Source organism: Rhinichthys klamathensis, unplaced genomic scaffold (genome assembly GCF_029890125.1).
Source record: "Rhinichthys klamathensis goyatoka isolate OS25496 unplaced genomic scaffold, OSU_Roscu_1.1 h1tg000095l_1, whole genome shotgun sequence".
Taxonomy (NCBI): Eukaryota; Metazoa; Chordata; class Actinopteri; order Cypriniformes; family Leuciscidae; genus Rhinichthys; species Rhinichthys klamathensis.
This window is the reverse complement of record NW_026606634.1, coordinates 2,176,622-2,197,074: the sequence shown is the minus strand read 5'-3', so window position 1 is coordinate 2,197,074 and position 20,453 is coordinate 2,176,622. Positions and strand designations below refer to the sequence as shown.

General features: G+C 38.8%; 1 protein-coding gene across 2 annotated transcripts in view; it reads left to right on the top strand.

Moving 5' to 3' along the window:
• Nucleotides 1-20,453, top strand: part of col2a1b (collagen, type II, alpha 1b) — a 63,402-nt gene that overhangs the window by 37,279 nt on the left and 5,670 nt on the right. For both annotated transcript variants that reach the window (XM_056252534.1, XM_056252533.1), the window contains 23 exons: nucleotides 584-682; nucleotides 864-917; nucleotides 2,612-2,665; nucleotides 2,750-2,803; nucleotides 4,673-4,726; nucleotides 4,826-4,870; nucleotides 4,951-5,049; nucleotides 5,496-5,603; nucleotides 5,857-5,910; nucleotides 8,131-8,184; nucleotides 8,301-8,354; nucleotides 9,491-9,544; nucleotides 11,989-12,096; nucleotides 12,796-12,849; nucleotides 12,921-12,974; nucleotides 14,668-14,829; nucleotides 15,648-15,755; nucleotides 16,736-16,843; nucleotides 18,285-18,338; nucleotides 18,422-18,529; nucleotides 19,335-19,388; nucleotides 19,552-19,659; nucleotides 19,767-19,820. In XM_056252534.1, coding sequence (XP_056108509.1) covers nucleotides 584-682; nucleotides 864-917; nucleotides 2,612-2,665; nucleotides 2,750-2,803; nucleotides 4,673-4,726; nucleotides 4,826-4,870; nucleotides 4,951-5,049; nucleotides 5,496-5,603; nucleotides 5,857-5,910; nucleotides 8,131-8,184; nucleotides 8,301-8,354; nucleotides 9,491-9,544; nucleotides 11,989-12,096; nucleotides 12,796-12,849; nucleotides 12,921-12,974; nucleotides 14,668-14,829; nucleotides 15,648-15,755; nucleotides 16,736-16,843; nucleotides 18,285-18,338; nucleotides 18,422-18,529; nucleotides 19,335-19,388; nucleotides 19,552-19,659; nucleotides 19,767-19,820 — 1,755 coding nt within the window. The remainder of the gene's footprint in view (nucleotides 1-583; nucleotides 683-863; nucleotides 918-2,611; nucleotides 2,666-2,749; nucleotides 2,804-4,672; nucleotides 4,727-4,825; nucleotides 4,871-4,950; nucleotides 5,050-5,495; nucleotides 5,604-5,856; nucleotides 5,911-8,130; nucleotides 8,185-8,300; nucleotides 8,355-9,490; nucleotides 9,545-11,988; nucleotides 12,097-12,795; nucleotides 12,850-12,920; nucleotides 12,975-14,667; nucleotides 14,830-15,647; nucleotides 15,756-16,735; nucleotides 16,844-18,284; nucleotides 18,339-18,421; nucleotides 18,530-19,334; nucleotides 19,389-19,551; nucleotides 19,660-19,766; nucleotides 19,821-20,453) is intronic.

Sequence of the window (20,453 nt, the reverse complement as noted above, 5' to 3'; positions counted from 1 at the left end):
GATCTCTAGCCCCACCCCTAATCCTACCCATCTCCGCCCCCTGATCCCTAACCCCACTCCTAATCCTACCCATCTCCACCCCCTGATCCCTAACCCCACCCCTAATCCTACCCATCTCCACCCCTTAGATCTGGATCCAACTCCGCCCCCTGGATCTCGTGTACTGCAATGAGGTGCTACTGACACGAGTAGAAATTGTATATTAATGTGCACTGTCCCAAAAAAAAAAAAAAAAAAAAAAAAATATATATATATATATATATATAAGAATAGACAAAAAAAAAAAAAATATATATATATAAGGATAGACAAATAAATAAATAAATAAAATATAAAGATATGCAAACATACAAACAAATAAATAAATAAATAAAATATAAGGATAGACAAAAAAAAAGAAAAAAAGATTAAATGTAAAGATATACAAATAAATAAATAAATAAAATATAAGGATAGACTAAAAAAAAAAAAGTTATAGAACCTTATAAATTGCAATATTTGACCTTTGGGGGTTTTGAGGGTGTTCAGGAATTAAAGATGTGTTTGGATCCTGATTAACGGTATGGTTGTGCCGGGGATGTAGGGCGCTGCGGGTGAAGACGGGCGGCCGGGACCCCCGGGGCCTCAGGGTGTGCGTGGCCAGCCGGGAGTGATGGGATTCCCTGGACCCAAGGGTGGCAATGTAAACATCAACACTCTTATCAATACACGTCTGTTTGTTCTGTGTGCATTACGGCAGCTCGAATGTGTACATTACTGGTCTTTTTTTATATTAATTATTGCACTAAACATATAGTGCTCTGAATCTTAATTCATCTTAAAGCATAATGCAGTGTATATCAGGCATCTCTCTCTCGCTGCAGGGTGAAGCTGGGAAGGCCGGAGAGAAGGGACTCGCTGGGGCTCCGGGTTTGCGTGTAAGTTTTCCTCAACACATCTCCACTGCTAAACAGAGCAGCTTGACTGATCTTCAGGCCGACTGAGCGTTGGTCCTTCTCATTAGCAGTGCTGAGCTCTCTTGGCAGCGTTTCTTAGCAATTTCCCTCTCGCAGAGCTAAAACGGTCATGTGTTTTAAGAAGAAATGGACATTTGGATGCATTTCGGTGGCTCTCATATATATTTCAGGCAACATCACTAAACATAGATTTGGGTAAATGGTAATTTACGAAGGGAAAAATAGTAAGTGTGATATTATCAAGAAAACACGCTGTTATTTCAAAGTCGTATGGTCGTGTGCACATGATGGACCATGTAGAGTGAAATCTTACTTGAATCTTCACAAGACTAGCACAAAATGTATTCAGTGACTTCCTTCAAATTACATTTTTCTCACACAAACATCAGCAAAACTATGATCCTACTGGACATGCTCTTTTCAAAACTGTTGAAACTATAAGTTCAAAACCTAACATAGTACAAAAATGAATAAGACAGCAATTTTCTACATTGCATACATACAGTAAATACTGAAATATATCCTGAATCTGGAATGCTAGCAAAAAAATTGGATGTAGCTGAACACACACAGCTGTTACAGCGTTTTACAATCACTAGGACCCATTTCTCAAAAGCAGTTCATTTCACATTGAAAATGCACTTAAACTACCAAAACACTTCATTCATGTCTCAAATCAACTCGATCTTCCAGAACACTAGCAAAGGTTTCACCCGACAACGACATAAAAAAACACCAACAACACTTTATAGGCTACAAGTTTTCTTCTTTACAAAACAAGAATGACACTCTCCCCTGTTTATAATTCACCAGTTTGTTACATGGTCCATGTTTACATTACAGTACAAAATTATTCCTAAATTGTTCCCCTTTTAGATAGTTATGAAACTGATGTGTGTGTTCAGCTACTGGACATCTAATTGTGTTGATAGTGTTTCATTTTAAGATCCAGAATATATTTCATTATGGTATTACTGTAGTAATGTAGCAAATTCCGGTCTTATTCATTATTGTATTATGTTATGTTTTGAAACGAGCATGTAAACATGAAAATTGTCCTGTAGGTTCAGAGTTTTGCTGGTGTTTGTGTCAAAGTGAGAAAATAATTCATGTAATTTAAAAGATTCCAGCATTCAGCAAGCAATTAATGTAATAGCCGTCCAAACACAGCCTGACGTCTGGCTAAAACAAGGTAAAATTTGGGCTGTCAGTGAACATTTAATAGACGTCTAAACCATCGACCAAGAATAGACTAGTCAACAATTAGACAACAAAGAAATGAAACTAAACAGCTTGTAATCACTGTTGACTTTGCTTACATTATGGAATATCAAACATCTCGCAAGTTATTCTGGCAAAAAACGACATGTAACCAAATTCTAGGTTATTTTGGCTAGAAGTGTGTTACTTACAGCCGGACTATATCGGGTCTATAGTTAACCTAGACAGAGAAATGACGGCTATTGCTTGCTGAGATATAGTCATTGAGTACATTTTGTACAAAAGCAATGAAGAGTTTTGAAAAAGCAGGTGTAAAACTGCCTAAAGCTGTCCTTTAGAAACTAGAAGTGTTTGTGAGGAAATACGACGCACCCTTTCACACCTCAGCTTCACATCGTACAGCGATGTAGTGACGGATGTCTTGTCCTCTGCAGGGTCTGCCTGGAAAAGATGGAGAGACGGGCGCTGCCGGACCCCCGGGACCTGCTGTGAGTGTGTCTCTGTGTGTGTCCACGTCTCGTGCTAATGCAAGGTTAAGCAGAATGAGCTCTGAGATGATGTGATGTTCACAGGGTCCTGCAGGAGAGAGAGGAGAGCAGGGGCAGCCAGGACCATCGGGCTTCCAGGTGAGTGTGTGAACGCTGCAGATCAGTGGACAAATGACCACTGTCGCCGTGCTTTATAGTAGAGCTGCACGATTCTGGATGAACTGAACATCACGATTTTTTTGTTTATAATAGAGATCTCAATTCTCTTCTTAAAAAAAAAAAAAGGTTTGAATTAATGATCTAATGACTCACTCATAACGACTTCTCTTGTTTCATTATTGGATGAATCAGCGTTTTTAAACGAATCTCTTGAGTGAATGATTCAATGACTCACTCATAAAGACTTCACTTGTTACATCACTGGATGAATCACCGTTTTTAAACGAATCTCTTGAGTGAATGATTCAATGACAAATACATTAATAACAGTCAATTGTCGCCACCTACTGGTGTAAAGATGTAACAATCATTATTTGAAGTGTCAAGTTACTTTCAAAAGGTGATTTACTCTATTTTGATCTATACCGTAGACATCAGTGTTTAAATCTTTAAAAACTATAAACTTTTATCTCAGTACTTCTGTGATAATCTGAATTATTGTAAGACAGAAATAATGATACTGTGTGTTGAAAAGAACTGTGTTTGTGAAGATAATTCCCATCCGGCTGGGTGACTGTTGATATTGATCTGCATATTTCAGTTGATGGTACATGATTTTAATAGCAATTTGAACCCCAGAATGATCATGTACTTGATCAAACGAAATCATGAGTTGTCTATACATTTATACCAACTTATCGAGTTAATTTATCATAAAAGAAGTCAGTGTTGGGGAATGTTACTTTTAAAATAATGTGTTACAAGATTGCATTACTCACTAAAAAAGTAACTAATTGCGTTATTTAGTTATTTTTTATGGAAAATACTGTTATGTTATTAATGGAGGTTTTAAAGAACATGTTTTATATTCTTAGATCTGTAGCTCTACAGCTAGTTGTGCAGTGCTACTTGAAGATTTATTTTAATAATAAAATAATGAACAATTTATTTGGTCACACTTACATCAAAAAGTAATAATTATTAGGTGTAATGTACTTATTGTGTTATTGAAAGCTCTTGTGCTGCTACTGAGCTGGACACGGGTAAGGTCAGGACAGGTTTGCTGGTAAGAGTGGGTTAATGTGTAAGGGAAGGGTCAACAGGGTAGTTATATAAAATAAATGTAATTACAGAAATTAATTACATCTGTAAATACATGCAGGTGTTTTTTTTTAAATATAAGTACAATGTAAAAATGTATGTACACAATAAGTGCATTATCTCAAAAAAATAATTTAAGTTACACTTTATTTCGATAGTCCACTTTAGACATTCTACGGTTACACTTTATTTGAAGGTGTCCTTGTTACAGTGTAATTATACATTAAAGTACTGAGTAATATTAATTAACTACACGTATTTACTACAGGATTGGGGTTAGGATTAGGTTTGTTGTAGGGTTAACATGTAATAATGCATAATTTATAGTTATTACTACATGCAACATGTAACAAGGACACTAAAATAAGGTGTTACCCATTCTACTAACTATAAGTAACTAGCAGTCATTAGAGTATTAGTAGACTGTCTGCTTAAGATCTGCTAACACTTTATTTTGATGCTCCTCAACAGACATGCACTGACTATAAGTAACTTTACAAGTACGTAAAATTATTCTACGAACTCGAACCTTAAAGAGTTACTTGACATGTAGTTGAAAATGAATGAGAGTTAGTTGACATGTAGTTACTTAAAGTTTGTTGAATGTCTTAAGTGGACTATCCAAATAAATTAATAACATTAATTGAAATGTAAATAGTAGTTAAAAACACTTAATATAAAACGGGACCATTTATCTTAATAACATGTTTGGACATTGTTATATTTGTATGTTTGTGATGTTCACAGGGTCTGCCCGGACCCCCCGGTCCCCCTGGTGAAGGTGGGAAACCCGGTGATCAGGTAAGAGTTCCTGAATCCCACGAGGAAACTTACTTGTTATTTTGTTGGCCACACATAGATGTGTAATAAAGCCGCGTGTGTGTGTCTTTGCTCATTCAGGGTGTTCCAGGAGAGGCCGGAGCCGCAGGGGGCACTGGACCCCGAGTGAGTCTCAAACCCTCGCTTTCTCTTTGCTTTGTAAGTACCTTGCATTCCGTGTGTTAAAGTTCCCTTGTCCTGCTCAGGGTGAGCGTGGTTTCCCAGGAGAGAGAGGAGGTGCGGGGCCACAGGGCCTCCAGGGGCCTCGAGGTTTACCAGGAACTCCAGGAACCGACGGACCCAAGGTAAGCGGATCAATCAGACAGAAACTACCATCAAAAACTCATGATTTCTTCTTGAAAGTGTGTCAACCGAAGCATTACAATGTCACAATGATTGTGGCTTAAACCTGCTCAGGAGTATATGTGTATATGTGCATATATGTGTCAATGATGTGCATACACTTGATATCTGGTCAAAATTTCTAAACGATCCAATTCTATACTTGAGACATTATGCTTGATATACTTTGTGTTACACTATGTATTGAGATTTTTTTATTTATAAATTTATAAATCTCTCTTTAAAATATTTTTTCACTATTCTCCTGTATCTGTATCCTGGTATTATTGTAAAAGTTTAATAAACAGATAAAAAAAAAAAAAAACTCCTGACTGGTTTCTGTGCAGTACTGCAGCTTTCACTGTGTGGTTCTAACTGTGTGTGTGTGTGATGTTGTGCTCGTCTGCAGGGTGGCGTCGGTCCCGCAGGAACTCCTGGAGCTCAGGGGCCTCCGGGATTACAGGGGATGCCTGGAGAGAGAGGGACCTCTGGGATTCCTGGACCAAAGGGGGACAGAGTGAGTGCAACATCTAAACATCTCTGAGATGTATTCATATCCGCTCTCTGTGAGAACGTCTTGATTAGTAAAGTTCTTCTGCACATAGATTGGTGTGTGTGTGTGTGTGTGTGTGTGTGTGTAGAAAACGGTTATTGGTTTATGTAGTTAATGGTAGATAGTAAGGAATGGTTTCAAAGATAATTTAAAACATTTGGAATAAAGGTGCTGTAATAGATATGAGTTATAAGATATGACTGTGTGTGTGTCACAGGGTGATAATGGTGAGAAAGGACCCGAAGGAGCTCCTGGGAAAGACGGCGCAAGAGTAAGATGATCTTTCCTCCAATAGATACTAACATGTTCAGAACTTTTGATATTCACTTTGTGTTGATTTTTTTGATCCGTGGTTGGCTGTTGCTTTTCAAGCACAGATGAAAGTACTAACATCTAGTGAGTGAGTGAGGGAGTGTGTGAGTGAGTGAGTGTGTGTGTGTGTTTGTGTGTGTGTGTGTTTGTGTGTGTGTGTGAGTGAGGGAGTGTGTGAGTGAGTGTGGGTGTGAGTGAGGGTGTGAGTGTGTGTGTGTGAGTGAGTGAGTGAGTGAGTGAGTGAGTGAGTGAGTCAGTGAGTCAGTGATTGTGTGTGTGTGTGTGTGAGTGAGTCAGTAAGTCAGTGAGTGATTGTGTGTGTGTGAGTTAGTGAGTGAGTCAGTGTGTGTGTGTGTGTGTGTGTGTGTGTGTGTGAGTTAGTGAGTGAGTCAGTGTGTGTGTGTGTGTGTGTGTGTGTGAGTGAGTTAGTGAGTGAGTCAGTGTCTGAGTGAGTGAGTGAATTAGTGAGTGTCTGAGTGAGTGAGTGAGTGAGTGAGAGAGTGAGTGAGTGTGAGTCAGTTTGTGAGTGTGTGAGTGAGTGAGTCAGTTTGTGAGTGAGTTAGTAAGTGAGTGAGTGAGTGAGTCAGTGTCTGAGTGATTGAGTGAGTGAGTGAGTGAGTGAGTGAGTGAGTGAGTGAGTCAGTGATTGAGTGATTGAGTGAGTGAGTGAGTGAGTGAGTGTGAGGGAGTGAGTCAGTTTGTGAGTGAGTGAGTGAGTGAGTGAGTGAGTGAGTGAGTGAGTCAGTGTCTGAGTGATTGAGTGAGTGTGTGAGTGAGTGTGAGTGAGTGAGTGAGTTAGTGAGTGAGTGAGTGTGTGAGTCAGTGTCTGAGTGATTGAGTGAGTGTGTGAGTGAGTGTGAGTGAGTGAGTGAGTGAGTTAGTAAGTGAGTGAGTGAGTGAGTCAGTGTCTGAGTGATTGAGTGAGTGTGTGAGTGAGTGTGAGTGAGTGAGTGAGTGAGTGAGTTAGTGAGTGAGTGAGTGTGTGAGTCAGTTAGTGAGTGAGTCAGTGTGTGTGTGTGAGTGTGTGTGTGAGTCAGTGAGTGAGTTAGTGAGTGAGTCAGTGTCTGAGTGAGTGTGTGAGTGAGTGAGTGAGTGAGTCAGTTTGTGAGTGAGTCAGTGAGTGAGTGAGTGAGTGAGTTAGTGTGTGTGAGTGAGTGAGTGAGTGAGTGAGTCAGTGTGAGTGAGTGAGTGAGTCAGTTTGTGAGTGTGTGTGTGAGTGAGTGAGTCAGTGTGTGAGTGTGTGTGTGAGTGAGTGAGTGAGTGAATTACAACGCACAGTGCTTACATTGAATATGTTTAGATTCAGTTCTATTTCGCGCCTTTTTGCGCTTTTAATATTTATTTTCAATATCAATCACATCATTCATCCATGCTTCGTTATTAATATCTTCAAATAAAATCGAAAACTGAAAGCTGCATGGATTATCATAAATATGACACATTTTTAGGACATAAAAGATTTCTGCATCAAAAGCGAAAGTACACAGTGAAATGTTTCAAAATGTCTCTTTGTATCTTTGATAGAAATCTTTTATGTTTCAGTCCCGTCAATTTTTTATATAGCCTACTTTTAAATTTTCCCTCCTATTCTAAAAATAGTTTTCGGCATTACCGCAAACAAGCTACGTAACAGCAGCTGCTTGAACCTGAGTGGAGGAGCAGTAGGATTGCTGTCGTGACACTCGCGATCACTTTGACCGGTACAACTTGAAATATATTATTCTAAATTTTTCTTTACCTTCAGTAGGTAACAAAGGAATTTTAATTGGTTGCTTTTTCTACAGAAAGCTGATCTCTATTGATGCGTCTAATTTTTTATCGATAATTTATTGGTAAAGAGTGTGAGACCTGTGTTCCCGACCGCTGATCTATTGTGTGTGTGTGTGTGTGTGTGTGTGTGTGTGCGAGACTGCGCGTGCAATGTTGATCTAAAAGATGCTTCTCAAGCTACCACTAAACAGTGAACTGTATGTCTGCAATATTTATAAACGGCAATAAGACAATGAATGTAAAATTAAATCCCACAACAAATAGGGCACAAAAAATGTCCATTCACTGTACTTCCATTTGAGAGACTCTCAGCGAAGCATGAGTTTAGCGGGAAACCTTCGCCGTGTGTCCGAAGACACTTGCACAGAGAATTTTCATGTTTATGAACATAACTGTTGTGTCTTTACAGGGTTTAACGGGTCCAATCGGTCCTACAGGGCCTGGGGGACCCAACGGTGAAAAGGTACTAAAGTTACCTGTTTGTTATTAGTTCATTTCTTTGTTGAATGTCTAATATTAAGCACTGCATCACACATTAATTCATAATTGAGCCTGATCCTTTGCTCATTCATTCCTCAGGGAGAATCTGGACCCATGGGACCGTCTGGAGCTGCTGGTACTCGCGGTGTTCCTGTGAGTCTCACAAACTATAGCAGTATTTAGGAACCTGTGCTCATGATAATAGTGTCAATTATCTACTTTACATACATTTTACATCTAGATCAACATAATATTTTTGCACTTGTGATCTTCTATTGTTTAGAAATGACATGAAATGACATGAAACTTCATCCTGGTCTGACTTCTTCATACCTCGTGCAATGACATATGACATGCAGTAGTGGGCAAAAGTGATGTCCGGAGGGGATATTTGTTTTTAATGACTGAAAGTTCGATTAAACCATCAAAATAGAAGGAAAATATTTAATATTTTTTTAAATAATTTAAATATGAGGGAAGAATAAAACACTAAACTTGGTATTTATATGACAAAAAGAAAAATCAAAAGGAATTATTTTTACTATGCAAAAATATAAAATGCATACATTGACTACAACATAATCAGTTTTTAATATTTCGTTGGTTCTCTCGTTTTTGCATCATCATTTCTTTGTATGACAGCCTGGGCAACAATTATGTCCCACAATTTGTCATGTTTCATTGCATTATTATCACAAATAAAACAGTTGAATCCAAGCACAACTATGCAATATGCTTACAAAATATTTAACACTGTTAATAATATTTGAATAAAGGGTGAAGATGTCAATTTTCTTGGCCGGACATCACTTTTGGCCACAACTGTATGCCAGATCTTCTCATCGTGATCGACAAGTCCTTGTGTTCACTGGAAAGGGCAGATGTTTCAACTGTGATCAATGCAATGCAGCGATTGGCTGGTGGCGAGACAGCAAAATAATGGCAAAATACAGTTAGAAAACTACATCATTGTGGCGAGCACGCCACCGGCCTCGCGACGCTCTCTCACGTCCCTCGGCCTCGTCCTGCTTGCCACAATCATATCAACACACACATACAGATGGATAGATGAATGGATGAAATCATTCAATTTAACTTAGTAACTAAGTAAAACTTAGTAATCCATGTACAAAGGTTATATGTAGATGCTTTATACATATCGTGTCGTACTTTCTAGGAAAAGAACATAACATCTGTTTTAGCTGATGGCATGGCATCATTATTGTACATACGATATAAGAATGAACAAGTACACATATACTAAAACTGAGACTTTATCTGTTTGACAGGGCGACAGAGGAGAGACCGGTCCTCATGGTCCTGCTGGTTTTGCTGGTCCACCTGTAAGTACAGCAATACAATCTTAATAGCTATTTGTTTTTATTTATTTCTCATACATTACCATCAAACTACTGGAATAGCTGTTTCTCAGTGCACAAATAAATGTTGCACAATTTCTTTGACCAAGAGGTTACCCAACTAATAGTGAAACTCATTTTCTTAATTTTTGCAGAAAATAAAATGAAGTTGGAAAGATGGTGCAAATTAAGTCAATGCTTATAATTGCTTGATCGTATATTTATTTGATAAAGTAAGCACTGAGATGACAGCATTCAGTATAAGAGAAGGCAGATGAGTGTCCTGTCAATTTAGAAATGATGTAATTACATCAGCTCTTTACCCAGAACATAGTTTATATGATTTGTTTCTGCTTCTGCTCTCTGTTTGGCTGTTGTCTCTACATCCATGCCAGCATGTTGTGTGAAGTATGTCATATTAGACGTTTAAAACTGTCACTGCAACAGTATGGCAGTTTTGTAGCATGAGTATAGATGTGAGAGGACTGCACTTGAGAAGTTAAAGCTTTAAGTCCTTCTAAAAGATCTAAAGTGGTCAAGCTGATTCATGATCTGGAGCTGTGTGAAGGTTTGACAATGGAACTGTCTGTAAATCAATGTTTCTCAGCATTGTGGACTCTTATTGAGACATATTTAAAGAAATGTAGTGGAGGAACAAGAAATCAGTTTTATTAAAATTCAAGACCTGATTTTAATAAAACACCATAATCAGGAACATTTAAAAGTAACATTATAAATGATGAATGAACAGTTACGTCTGATTAATGGCACAAAAGGCGTTGTTGTCCTTTCAGTGAGTGTTAGAGCACCAACAGTTCATCATTATAAAGTCCCTTTTACAGTCTTGATGATGTTTCAGGCTCTACTAGAACAAGTTTTCCTGCTTGAATGTTGATTATTTTCCTCATATTCTCCATTGTTGCGGCTCCTCTCTTCCCAGTCTGTCAGTAACGCTTTGTTTACTTCCTGTCTCTATGAAGCCCCTCCTTCTGAAAAGCACACTGTGCTCTGATTGGTCGGCTGGAGCAGTGTGTTGTGATTGGTCGAGTGCTTCGAGTGTGTTTGGGAAATGTCCCGCCCCTTTCCATAACCGCCAGTTTAACACACTAGTAACTCACTCAACCAGGCCCCGCCCCTTTATTCTGCTTATGAATTATTATAATGAGTAATATAAATAGATAGATAGATAGATACTTAATTTATCCCGAGGGAAATTCAAGTATCCAGTAGAATACAAAACCTACATGCATTAAACATACATAAACATAATTAAAATTAAAATAATAAAATGACAAGCGATATTGTGACGTGTTCGTTCCCGGAAGAAACTCAAGACTACAATGGAGGCGTTTCAGGCGTTCAGAAACACTGACACTGATATAGAGTAGGACTGGAGCTTTTTCATCTGTTATTGACTATGGTGACCTGGTTTATATGCGGCTTCATCTTTATTAAGGAAATTGGACTCTGTCAATCATGCAGCGTATATTAAATGAATAATTGGCATGGACATCTTTACATCATAGAGGGAAATTGCATGTAAATGTTTAGTGCTAAGGCACTTTTAGGTAAATTGCCCTCATATATCTCAAATCTCTTGCCTTTTTATACAAATAATTATTGTACTAGATTTCTATCACACATTCAGTTAAAAGTTCTGAAGGTATTCTCAGAATTTAGCAAACGTGCTTTTTCTTTTCATGCTCCCTGGCCTGGCTCCGCCCTCCTACGTACTGCCGCTCAATTTTCATTTTCCTTCAGTACTATGTCTGGGTTTGTGCTGTATTCTTTGGTTTTCTCCGGTCAATTTTTTACCGGGCCAATCAGCGAACAGAGGGAGTGGCTGAGAACGATGACGTTGATGCCGTGCAATAGTGTGAGTCGTCATACGTCACGACCAAACGTTAGCGATTGGTTATGGCAGATCCAGAGTGGCTCTGGGCAGATCCAATAGTTTTAGACTTTAACAGAGGACCGCCTATAAGGAAGTTAACGCTTGTCAATGGAGCGAGGCCAGACTCTCTGTACAAATGAAATGTCTGGTGGGACCAGGCTACCCTGGGCCTGGAGCGAACTGCCAAATGTACGTAAACTAGAGATATTGCCACGTCTGAGTACTCTTAAATGCCTTTTGCGAAATGCTTTAAAGGAGCCTTGTAAGTGATTTTCTTGAATTTACTTTTTGTTGTGTATGAGTATTGTTTTTTATGGTTATCTCTGTGTGAAACTCGATGTGCTGCCGTCTTGACCAGGGCTCCCTGGAAGAAGAGATAGTGATATCTCAATGGGATTTAACTTGTTAAACTCGTAACTTTTTCATGATCAAACAGCAACATTACACACTAAACACAGATGAACATGGCAACAAGCAGAATAGGTGCTCTTTAATTTTGCCATTGATTGTTAAAGGTGTTATTTGTGTGTGTTAGGGTGCAGATGGACAGCCTGGCCTTAAAGGAGAGCAGGGTGAAGGCGGACAGAAGGGTGATGCTGGGGCCCCGGGCCCTCAGGGGCCTTCTGGATCTCCAGGTCCTCAGGTAACAGGCCAATTTCATTTACTTTACTGCAGTGCTGTTGTACTATAGCGTGCCTGTACTTCTTCCAGGGTTTGAAATGAACACCCGCCAACCTGCCAAATGTGGGTAAAAATCATCAGTGGTGGGTAACTCTGTCAAATCACCAGCCAATCTGGAGTGTTACTTCTGTTCTGGGGAAGTTCGTGTAAGCCAAATCTGCACAGATTTAGTGCAAATACTCGTGAGTCATCATGATATATGAAATACAGCGTATTGCGGAGAATCTGCTCATATCTGACTTACTTGAACACACACGTCACTACGCAACAAATAACGGTGCGCTTGTTCATTTGCATTGAAGCAAAAGCGAAGATAAAGCATTTGGTTAACAGAAAAGACATTGTTATTTTCCAACATCCTACATTTTTTATGTTCTTTTTACTGTATTGATCTGTCCATCTAAAACACATTTTTGGTGAAAAGGATGAGGATGGAAGAGGAAGAGGAGATGCTGGATGACAGGATTTTGTTAATCTATGATTATCAAGAAATTAATCTATGAAATCCAATTGTTATAATATATATATATATATATCCTATATAAGATGTGATGTAGTTAATCTGGTTCATTTCTTTTTTCTTTTTTGGCGAGTGAGTGAGTGAAAAAGTTAATATCAAACCCTGATTTCTTCATATTGTTTTTTCCTGCTTTGGTTATAGGGACCAACTGGTGTGTCTGGACCGAAAGGAGCTCGTGGTGCTCAAGGACCTCCTGTAAGTGCAAACCAAAGGATAATCTTTGTCAATGTAGATCATGAATCTAATTTTGTTAATGATTTTTGCAGGGTGCCACAGGTTTCCCTGGAGCCGCAGGAAGAGTCGGCCCTCCTGGTCCTAATGTAAGTAAATCAATGGATCTATTCACTATGGCATAAAAAAAGTGTAGTGTACAACATTTGGGCTACGTCTACATTAATCCGGATACATTTGAAAACGGCGCTTTGGTTTAGAAACGCTCTCCGTCCACACTAGCTTTTTCATTCGTTTCAGTGCGGATGAGAAACTTTTGGAAAACGCCTGATAAATCGCGCATAACAGGCACAATACAGGTATAAACAGGAATATCTATAGGTTCAATATGTGTCACATGACTAAACTTACGTCATCGTTTTTTAAATACCTCCGTTTTCACAGTCCACACTACAACACGAAAACAGCGTTTTACAAATGTATCCACTTTGGACAGCGTTTTCAAAAAGCTTTGTTTTCATTAATAAAAACGCTGTCTCAGTGTGGACGAAAGGCCAAAACGGAGAAAAAAATGATCAATTTATAATTAAAACAATTTATCACAGGTTCGCGTTTAATAACAATAACACAGGCCCCAAATTTAATAACAAATGATAATTTCGACGGAAGTGAATCAATCAAAACTAACTTTAGCTGGAAAATAACATTATTCAAGAACCGCTATAAAACCAAACCAATCTCTGTTACCTTAAATTATATTAACGGTAATTTAAATTAAATTACTTAGGGTGTATTCACACCTGCCTTGTTTGGTTCGATTGAATCGAACTCTAGTTCGTTTCCCCCCTTGGTGCGGACCTTTTGGGCAGGTGTGAATACAGCAATCGAACTCGGGTGCGGACCAAACAACCGAACCGAGACCCAGCTGAAGAGGTGGTCTCGGTACGGTTCCAAACGAACTCTGGTACGGTTCGTTTACGGTGTGAACATGAACCGACCCAATTACAAGAAAGCACTGCGCCTTTGAGTTAACAGGCTTCCGTAGTCGGGGATTTTGGCATAATGGTTTGTGTTATTGTTGTTCAAGTGCGAAAGAGAATTCCATTCCGGCGCGCTGTCTGGCCACACGATACTGTTGCGCGTCTTTCTGCGCGCCGTGTGTGTATCATTGGAATGGAATGGAATGAATGAATGAGTGTGTGCATCAGGACATTCACATACAGAGCGTTCTCTTTAGTCTAAACGCGCATAGATGTAAAAAAAGCTTTTGCAGTTCATATAATGTAACGATATACAAGGATGATGCTGCGTTAAACTGGACAAACTTAATCGCAAGCGTTAACATTGACAGCACTTGTTAGCAGTATATACAATAAGAATCTCATTATTTGAATGTGTGAACATAGCCCCTCTCTATGAATGAAAACTTTATACCTTATCCGTCTTCTGCGCAGTTTCTTCATATTGCGTTTGTACAGAATAACACAAAATTAGTAAAATAACAAATATTGCAGTACGAAATATCTCCATGCTGAGCATTTTTTGCACTTCCTGATTTCCCTACTTGAGAATCCTTGTCCAATGAATGGACGACCTTAGCACACGTGTGGTTTTGTTTACAAATTTTGGTTCACTTGCAAAAAGAGCAGTGTGATAGCGAACCGTACAAAAAAACAAACAAAAAAAAATTGGTCCGGACCAAAGCAAGTAAACTATCGGACTTTCCTGGTGTGAATACACCCTAAAATTACAACAACTGATACTTTTGATTTGAACTGCAGTACCAATTTTCGGCCACTAGCTGTCATTCTTACAGACTGCACCTTTAATGTCCGTTCTCAGGGTAACCCGGGTCCCTCTGGTCCTGCTGGTCCTCCTGGTAAAGATGGTCCGAAGGGTGTTCGTGGAGACGGTGGTCCTCCTGGAAGACCCGGAGACGCTGGGTTACGTGGATCGTCTGGTCCTCCTGGTGAGAAGGGAGATCCTGGAGAAGATGGTCCTCACGTATGTAGCTTTACTGGATCTCATTAAATGTGGCTGTTCGGCTCAACTTTGACCTCAGTAATAACTCGCCCATGACTTGATTAAACTTGCACTTGACAAGCTATTAGCTCCTGTGCCTCAAACACACTGATACATCAAGAGAAACCATACAGAGAGTACAGTCAAACCCAAATGCATTAAGACACCTTTAACTTTTCTCACATTATCACAGTTTATTCGCTATAGTTCAGAAAATGGTAATAAAATATGAGAACTCATCAACTGTCCGTCCTTCTGTTAGACTCTCACAAATGAATTATGTTGAATATCTGTCAGCTGTTAAATCTAACTACACAATTAGATAATACCAGTTTAGCTCAACCAGTGACCAAGCAATGCTTCATGTTGTTCAGTCTGTGTGTAAAAAGAGCATTAGCAATTACAGAAAAAACACTTCAGCAAAACATGATCAGCTCAAAGTGTCCGAATCATTTTTGGTCCCAAATTTTTATACATTTTACTAAATTTAAATGATATCTGGTGTCTGAATAATGTTTGGTTTGACTGTATATTCTCAGTCCTTAAGAAAACCTGTGTGTCTGCAGTTAGTGGGGCTTCAAGAAGAACTTTTCCCAGTTTTAGGTTTGATAAAATAAATATAAAATAAAACAAAATAATGAATGAATTAAAAATAATAATAATAATAAACACATTACAGGAAATCTAGACCAAGACTAATACATACAATAAAATAAGAAATATACGTTTTGATACAGTTCACAGCCTTTCATTGTTAGGTTGGATGTGTGATTGTGTGTTTCATTTCTGTCCCGTTCCAGGGTCCGGATGGGCCGTCGGGTCCCCAGGGTTTGGCTGGTCAGCGTGGGATTGTTGGACTCCCAGGACAGCGTGGAGAAAGAGGTTTCCCGGGCCTTCCTGGACCCTCTGTGAGTCCCGGAGAAACACACTGACATTTAATGTCCCAATGATGAAAATACATCAACATTTATGATGGAAAAGTGACAGGGGAATCTGTGTCAGTCATAAGCTTTTTATCAGATTTTCCTTTCAGGTGGACTTTATGTAATCATACTTTGCCAGCTGTTGCGTCTCCAGTGAATATGACCAACTGATAATAGGATCAGAATGCTTTTCATGTTTGATGATCAGCTAATGAAAGCCATGCCTTTCCTGTGAATGCATTATAGATTATAAAACCCCAAAGCTGCAAGATATGATGGCACTTCTTTGTCTCAAGTCTTCACAATTTCACTAAAAATCACAACACAAGTCATTTCTCGAATACCATTTACTGTTAACCCTTTCTCCACCAGCATTTAAAAAAAAAATTTGCCAGTAAGCGGCAGAATATTTGATAATTTTCACGAAACTTTCATGCCAAAAGAGAATATAATGTTGTATGAATATCTGAAACATACAATCTATCAAAAGAAAGAACAGAGCCTCTGCATTTAAATAAACAAACAAACAAAAACATTTTATTCTAGCTTCATGCATTCTTTTTTATCAACACTTGAATGTGGGTAAGATTCATAAAAAAAGCAACATTATGAACAAAAGGCTGAGAAAATCGCATTTTTGTCAAAGACTTCGTCCAGATTGGATTCAGACCGATGATCAAAACACAGATCGAGATGCATCTTTCACTTGTTTCTGCTTCTTCTTCACCTGTGTTTTGATCAGGAGATTCTGTAAGATGCGTAATAGCGCCCCCTACCATATAACAGTGAAAACACGGATTGCCAAAAAATTTAAATGGCAGGGAAGCATTGCGCCATAAATGATGGAAAATTCTGCAATTGCAGGGATAGAATTAATAAATATCAGAGGACAAATGTTATATGGGCAAATGCAAAGCTAACATGGGTAAAAGTAACTAAATTGCATTTATGAATGGCCATCACAGGGTGAGCCTGGGAAACAAGGAGCTCCTGGTGGATCTGGAGACCGTGGGCCGCCTGGACCCGTAGGATCACCGGGACTGACCGGAGCCGCTGGAGAACCCGGGAGAGAGGTACGGTACAACCCTGGGGATTTACTACGGTGCAACCCTGGGGATTTACTACGCTGCAACCCTGGGGATTTACTACGGTACAACCCTGGGGATTTACTACGGTACAACCCTGGGGTTTTACTACGGTACAACCCTGGGGATTTACTACGGTACAACCCTGGGGTTTTACTACGGTACAACCCTGGGGATTTACTACGGTACAACCCTGGGGTTTTACTACGGTACAACCCTGGGGATTTACTACGGTACAACTCTGGGGATTTACTACGGTACAACCCTGGGGATTTACTACGGTACAACCCTGGGGATTTACTACGGTACAACCTTGCTGATTTACTACGGTACAACTCTGGGGATTTACTACGGTACAACCCTGCTGATTTACTACGATACAACTCTGGGGATTTACTACGGTAAAACCCTGCTGATTTACTACGGTACAACTCTGGGGATTTACTACGGTACAACCCTGCTGATTTACTACGGTACAACCCTTAAAATCAACCAGTAAAATAAACAACCCTGGTGACACCACCATTAAAATCAACTAATAAAATAAACCAGGGAAAATATGCAAACTTTTTGGGATCTCACACTGTTGAGGCCGCACCTGAATTATATTTTTCAGATGAAGAGGCTGATATAATTTTATCTAGAAAATATTTCAACGACTTTGATTTAGTGAAGATGGTAGCAGATTTGAATGTAAAAACTGCTAAGAATTATGCTTCAGTCTCTGATCTTATTGATCGGTTTCTGAAATTAGAAACCAACAGAAAGAGTTACATGATTATTTGGGACATGACCAACAGTACCAGTTATTTTACACCAGATCAAGTGGCCGAGTTCTGAATTGCAGTTCTGTTTGCATCATCTACACTTGCTGCCACAGCGGGAAAAAAATATTTTATATTGCACTTTAAACAGTACAAATAAGTGCACAAAAGCTACTGTTTGTAATGCGCTCCCAATTCTTCACATAAAATGTTGAAAAAAACACCATTAAGAGCCAGTTTTTACGTGATTGACAGGCCTGTGCTGCAGTTCTCTGGATGTTTTGCCCTCCAGGTCTCCGTGTTGGTCACATGACTGAAAAATATGAATACTTTTGAGGAGGTTAATCAGTTTCCCAACATCGTCAAGGACATGTCGAAGAATATGTGGCATCTTTTGCCAGTCAAGGCTTGTCTATGTATTGCACAGTAGATCCACATGGATCTCAGAGCATCCTCTATAACCGTCATTGATTTTGTATCATCAATTTTCCCAGTTTATATTGTACTCTCTCACAAATTTGTTCAGTTTATTGAAGATTATTTTTCTTTACTGAAAGAAAACAACAAATTGAGATTAGGCAAATGCATTGATTGTGTTGATAGCATAAATAATACATACTGTACCAGAGCTCACGATGAGTTTAATATGATATATTGTTTTTCAGGGCAACCCTGGATCTGATGGTCCTCCTGGCCGAGATGGTTCTGCAGGAATAAAGGTGTGAGATATAATGTTCATGCATCACAGAGTGTTTTATGGTGTGAGTTAGGCTTTGTGACTGGCTGTGGATGTTCTGCTCAGGGTGACCGAGGTGACACTGGTCCAGCTGGGGCTTCTGGTGCTCCGGGTGGTTCTGGTGCTCCTGGTCCAGTCGGACCCACTGGGAAACAGGGAGACCGAGGAGAGGCTGTAAGTACAGATTCCTAGAGCTCTTTTATTTGTGTTGAAGAAATGTCCAAACATTAGCTTATTAGTCTGGAACATTGTGTCGAGAAAAGGGTTTGTTTTATTGAAGAGTACAATTCAAAGGATTGACTGATATCTGATACGTACAAAATTAGCCCTGAAATAGCTTTTTACCAGCAATGTACGCTAATACATAAGAGGGTGGCATTTTGTTAAATGTTCTCAGCTTGAAATTAATAAAATTATAATTTTTAAAAAATATATACCTTGATTAAACCAGTTAACAGGCTAGAATTTTCTACGCCAAATATATCAGCGATTTTGTGTACTAGTTTAAGAGTCGACCTTGAAATTCTGTTCAGTACCGATACCCATGTATTTTTTCTCAACTGGCTGGAATGTGTATGAGGTTTAATGCACTTAAAGTCCTCCTGTAGTCAATAATTGTATCTCTTAAAACCCATCTTTGATCACCAAAATTACATATTTAAGCGTTTTTCTCTTTAAAAAAAACGTGTTTTTGAGACTGTCTTTGGTTCACTGCAGTTTTAAGGAGAAAATACTCAGCAATGCTGTCGACTTATGAATTTACACATGTTGTGTCTTAAAGCGTATTAAAAACACCACATAGACATATAAACATGGATCTTCACTACAGGGGGACTTTAAAGCTGCCGTTAATACATACTAAAAGGGTGTAAAGCATAGGGCTTGCACTGTCCAGTGCAGTGCTGGAAAATAATAAGAGGAAAAAAAAAGGATTTATGACTTTAAAAATATGATTTTTACTAATTACATTTAACTGCAGGGACCTAAAGGACCTTCTGGACCTCCGGGGCCCGCTGGAGCTCGGGGAATGCCTGTAAGTACTTTTCTTGTCACACGTTAATAACACTTTGGACTTTTCCTTGCTTTATTTATTTTGCGCCAGTTATAAAAAGTGCTGAAACTCAACTTCTGCTTTCAGTCGGCAATGTATGCATAAAATTCAATGCAGTTGCAATGCCCATGTCCATTAATCACAGGGACCACAAGGGCCGCGTGGAGATAAGGGAGAAGGTGGAGATTCAGGTGAGAGAGGACAGAAAGGACACAGAGGCTTCACCGGTCTTCAAGGTCTGCCTGGGCCTCCTGTAAGTTGCTATTTATTTGTGACATTTGAACTAAAGCATTCTGCATACAAATACTGTGGTTAGATGTGATACGATAACTCAAAGACATTTGTACAATCCACACACAGGGTCAACCTGGTGACCAAGGTGCTTCTGGACCTTCTGGACCCGGTGGAGCAAGAGTATGTACCCAGGAACCCTTACGGAACAAAAATATATGGGAATATACTGCAAAATATATACTTTAATATCCAGGAACCCTTACGGAACAAAGATATATGGGAATATACTGCAAAATATATACTTTAATATCCAGGAACCCTTACGGAACAAAGATATATGGGAATATACTGCAAAATATATACTTTAATATCCAGGAACAAAAATATATGGGAATATACGGCAAAATATATACTTTAGTACATGCAGGTGTGCTAGTGCTTATCTCAACTAGCTTGAAAATATGTAACATTTATATATTTCTTTATATATGTGTTTATGCTGCATGAGTAAATATATCTGCAATATATTACACATGCAGTACCATATCTGATCAAATATACATCTATATATTATGAAGTGTATTACTGAATATAAAATTACATACATTATGATATATTAGTAAATATATTGTCATGTATTTTTCAATAAATGAAAAGTGGCAATTCCTTATGTATTATTCAATATATTGTAATATATTGACACAATACATTATTTTGTATATTTTCAAAATACTGTTAAACCATTTAGTGTATTGATCATTCATATATAGGGAAATATATCTTCTTTTAATAAGGGAATATAACATGTACCCA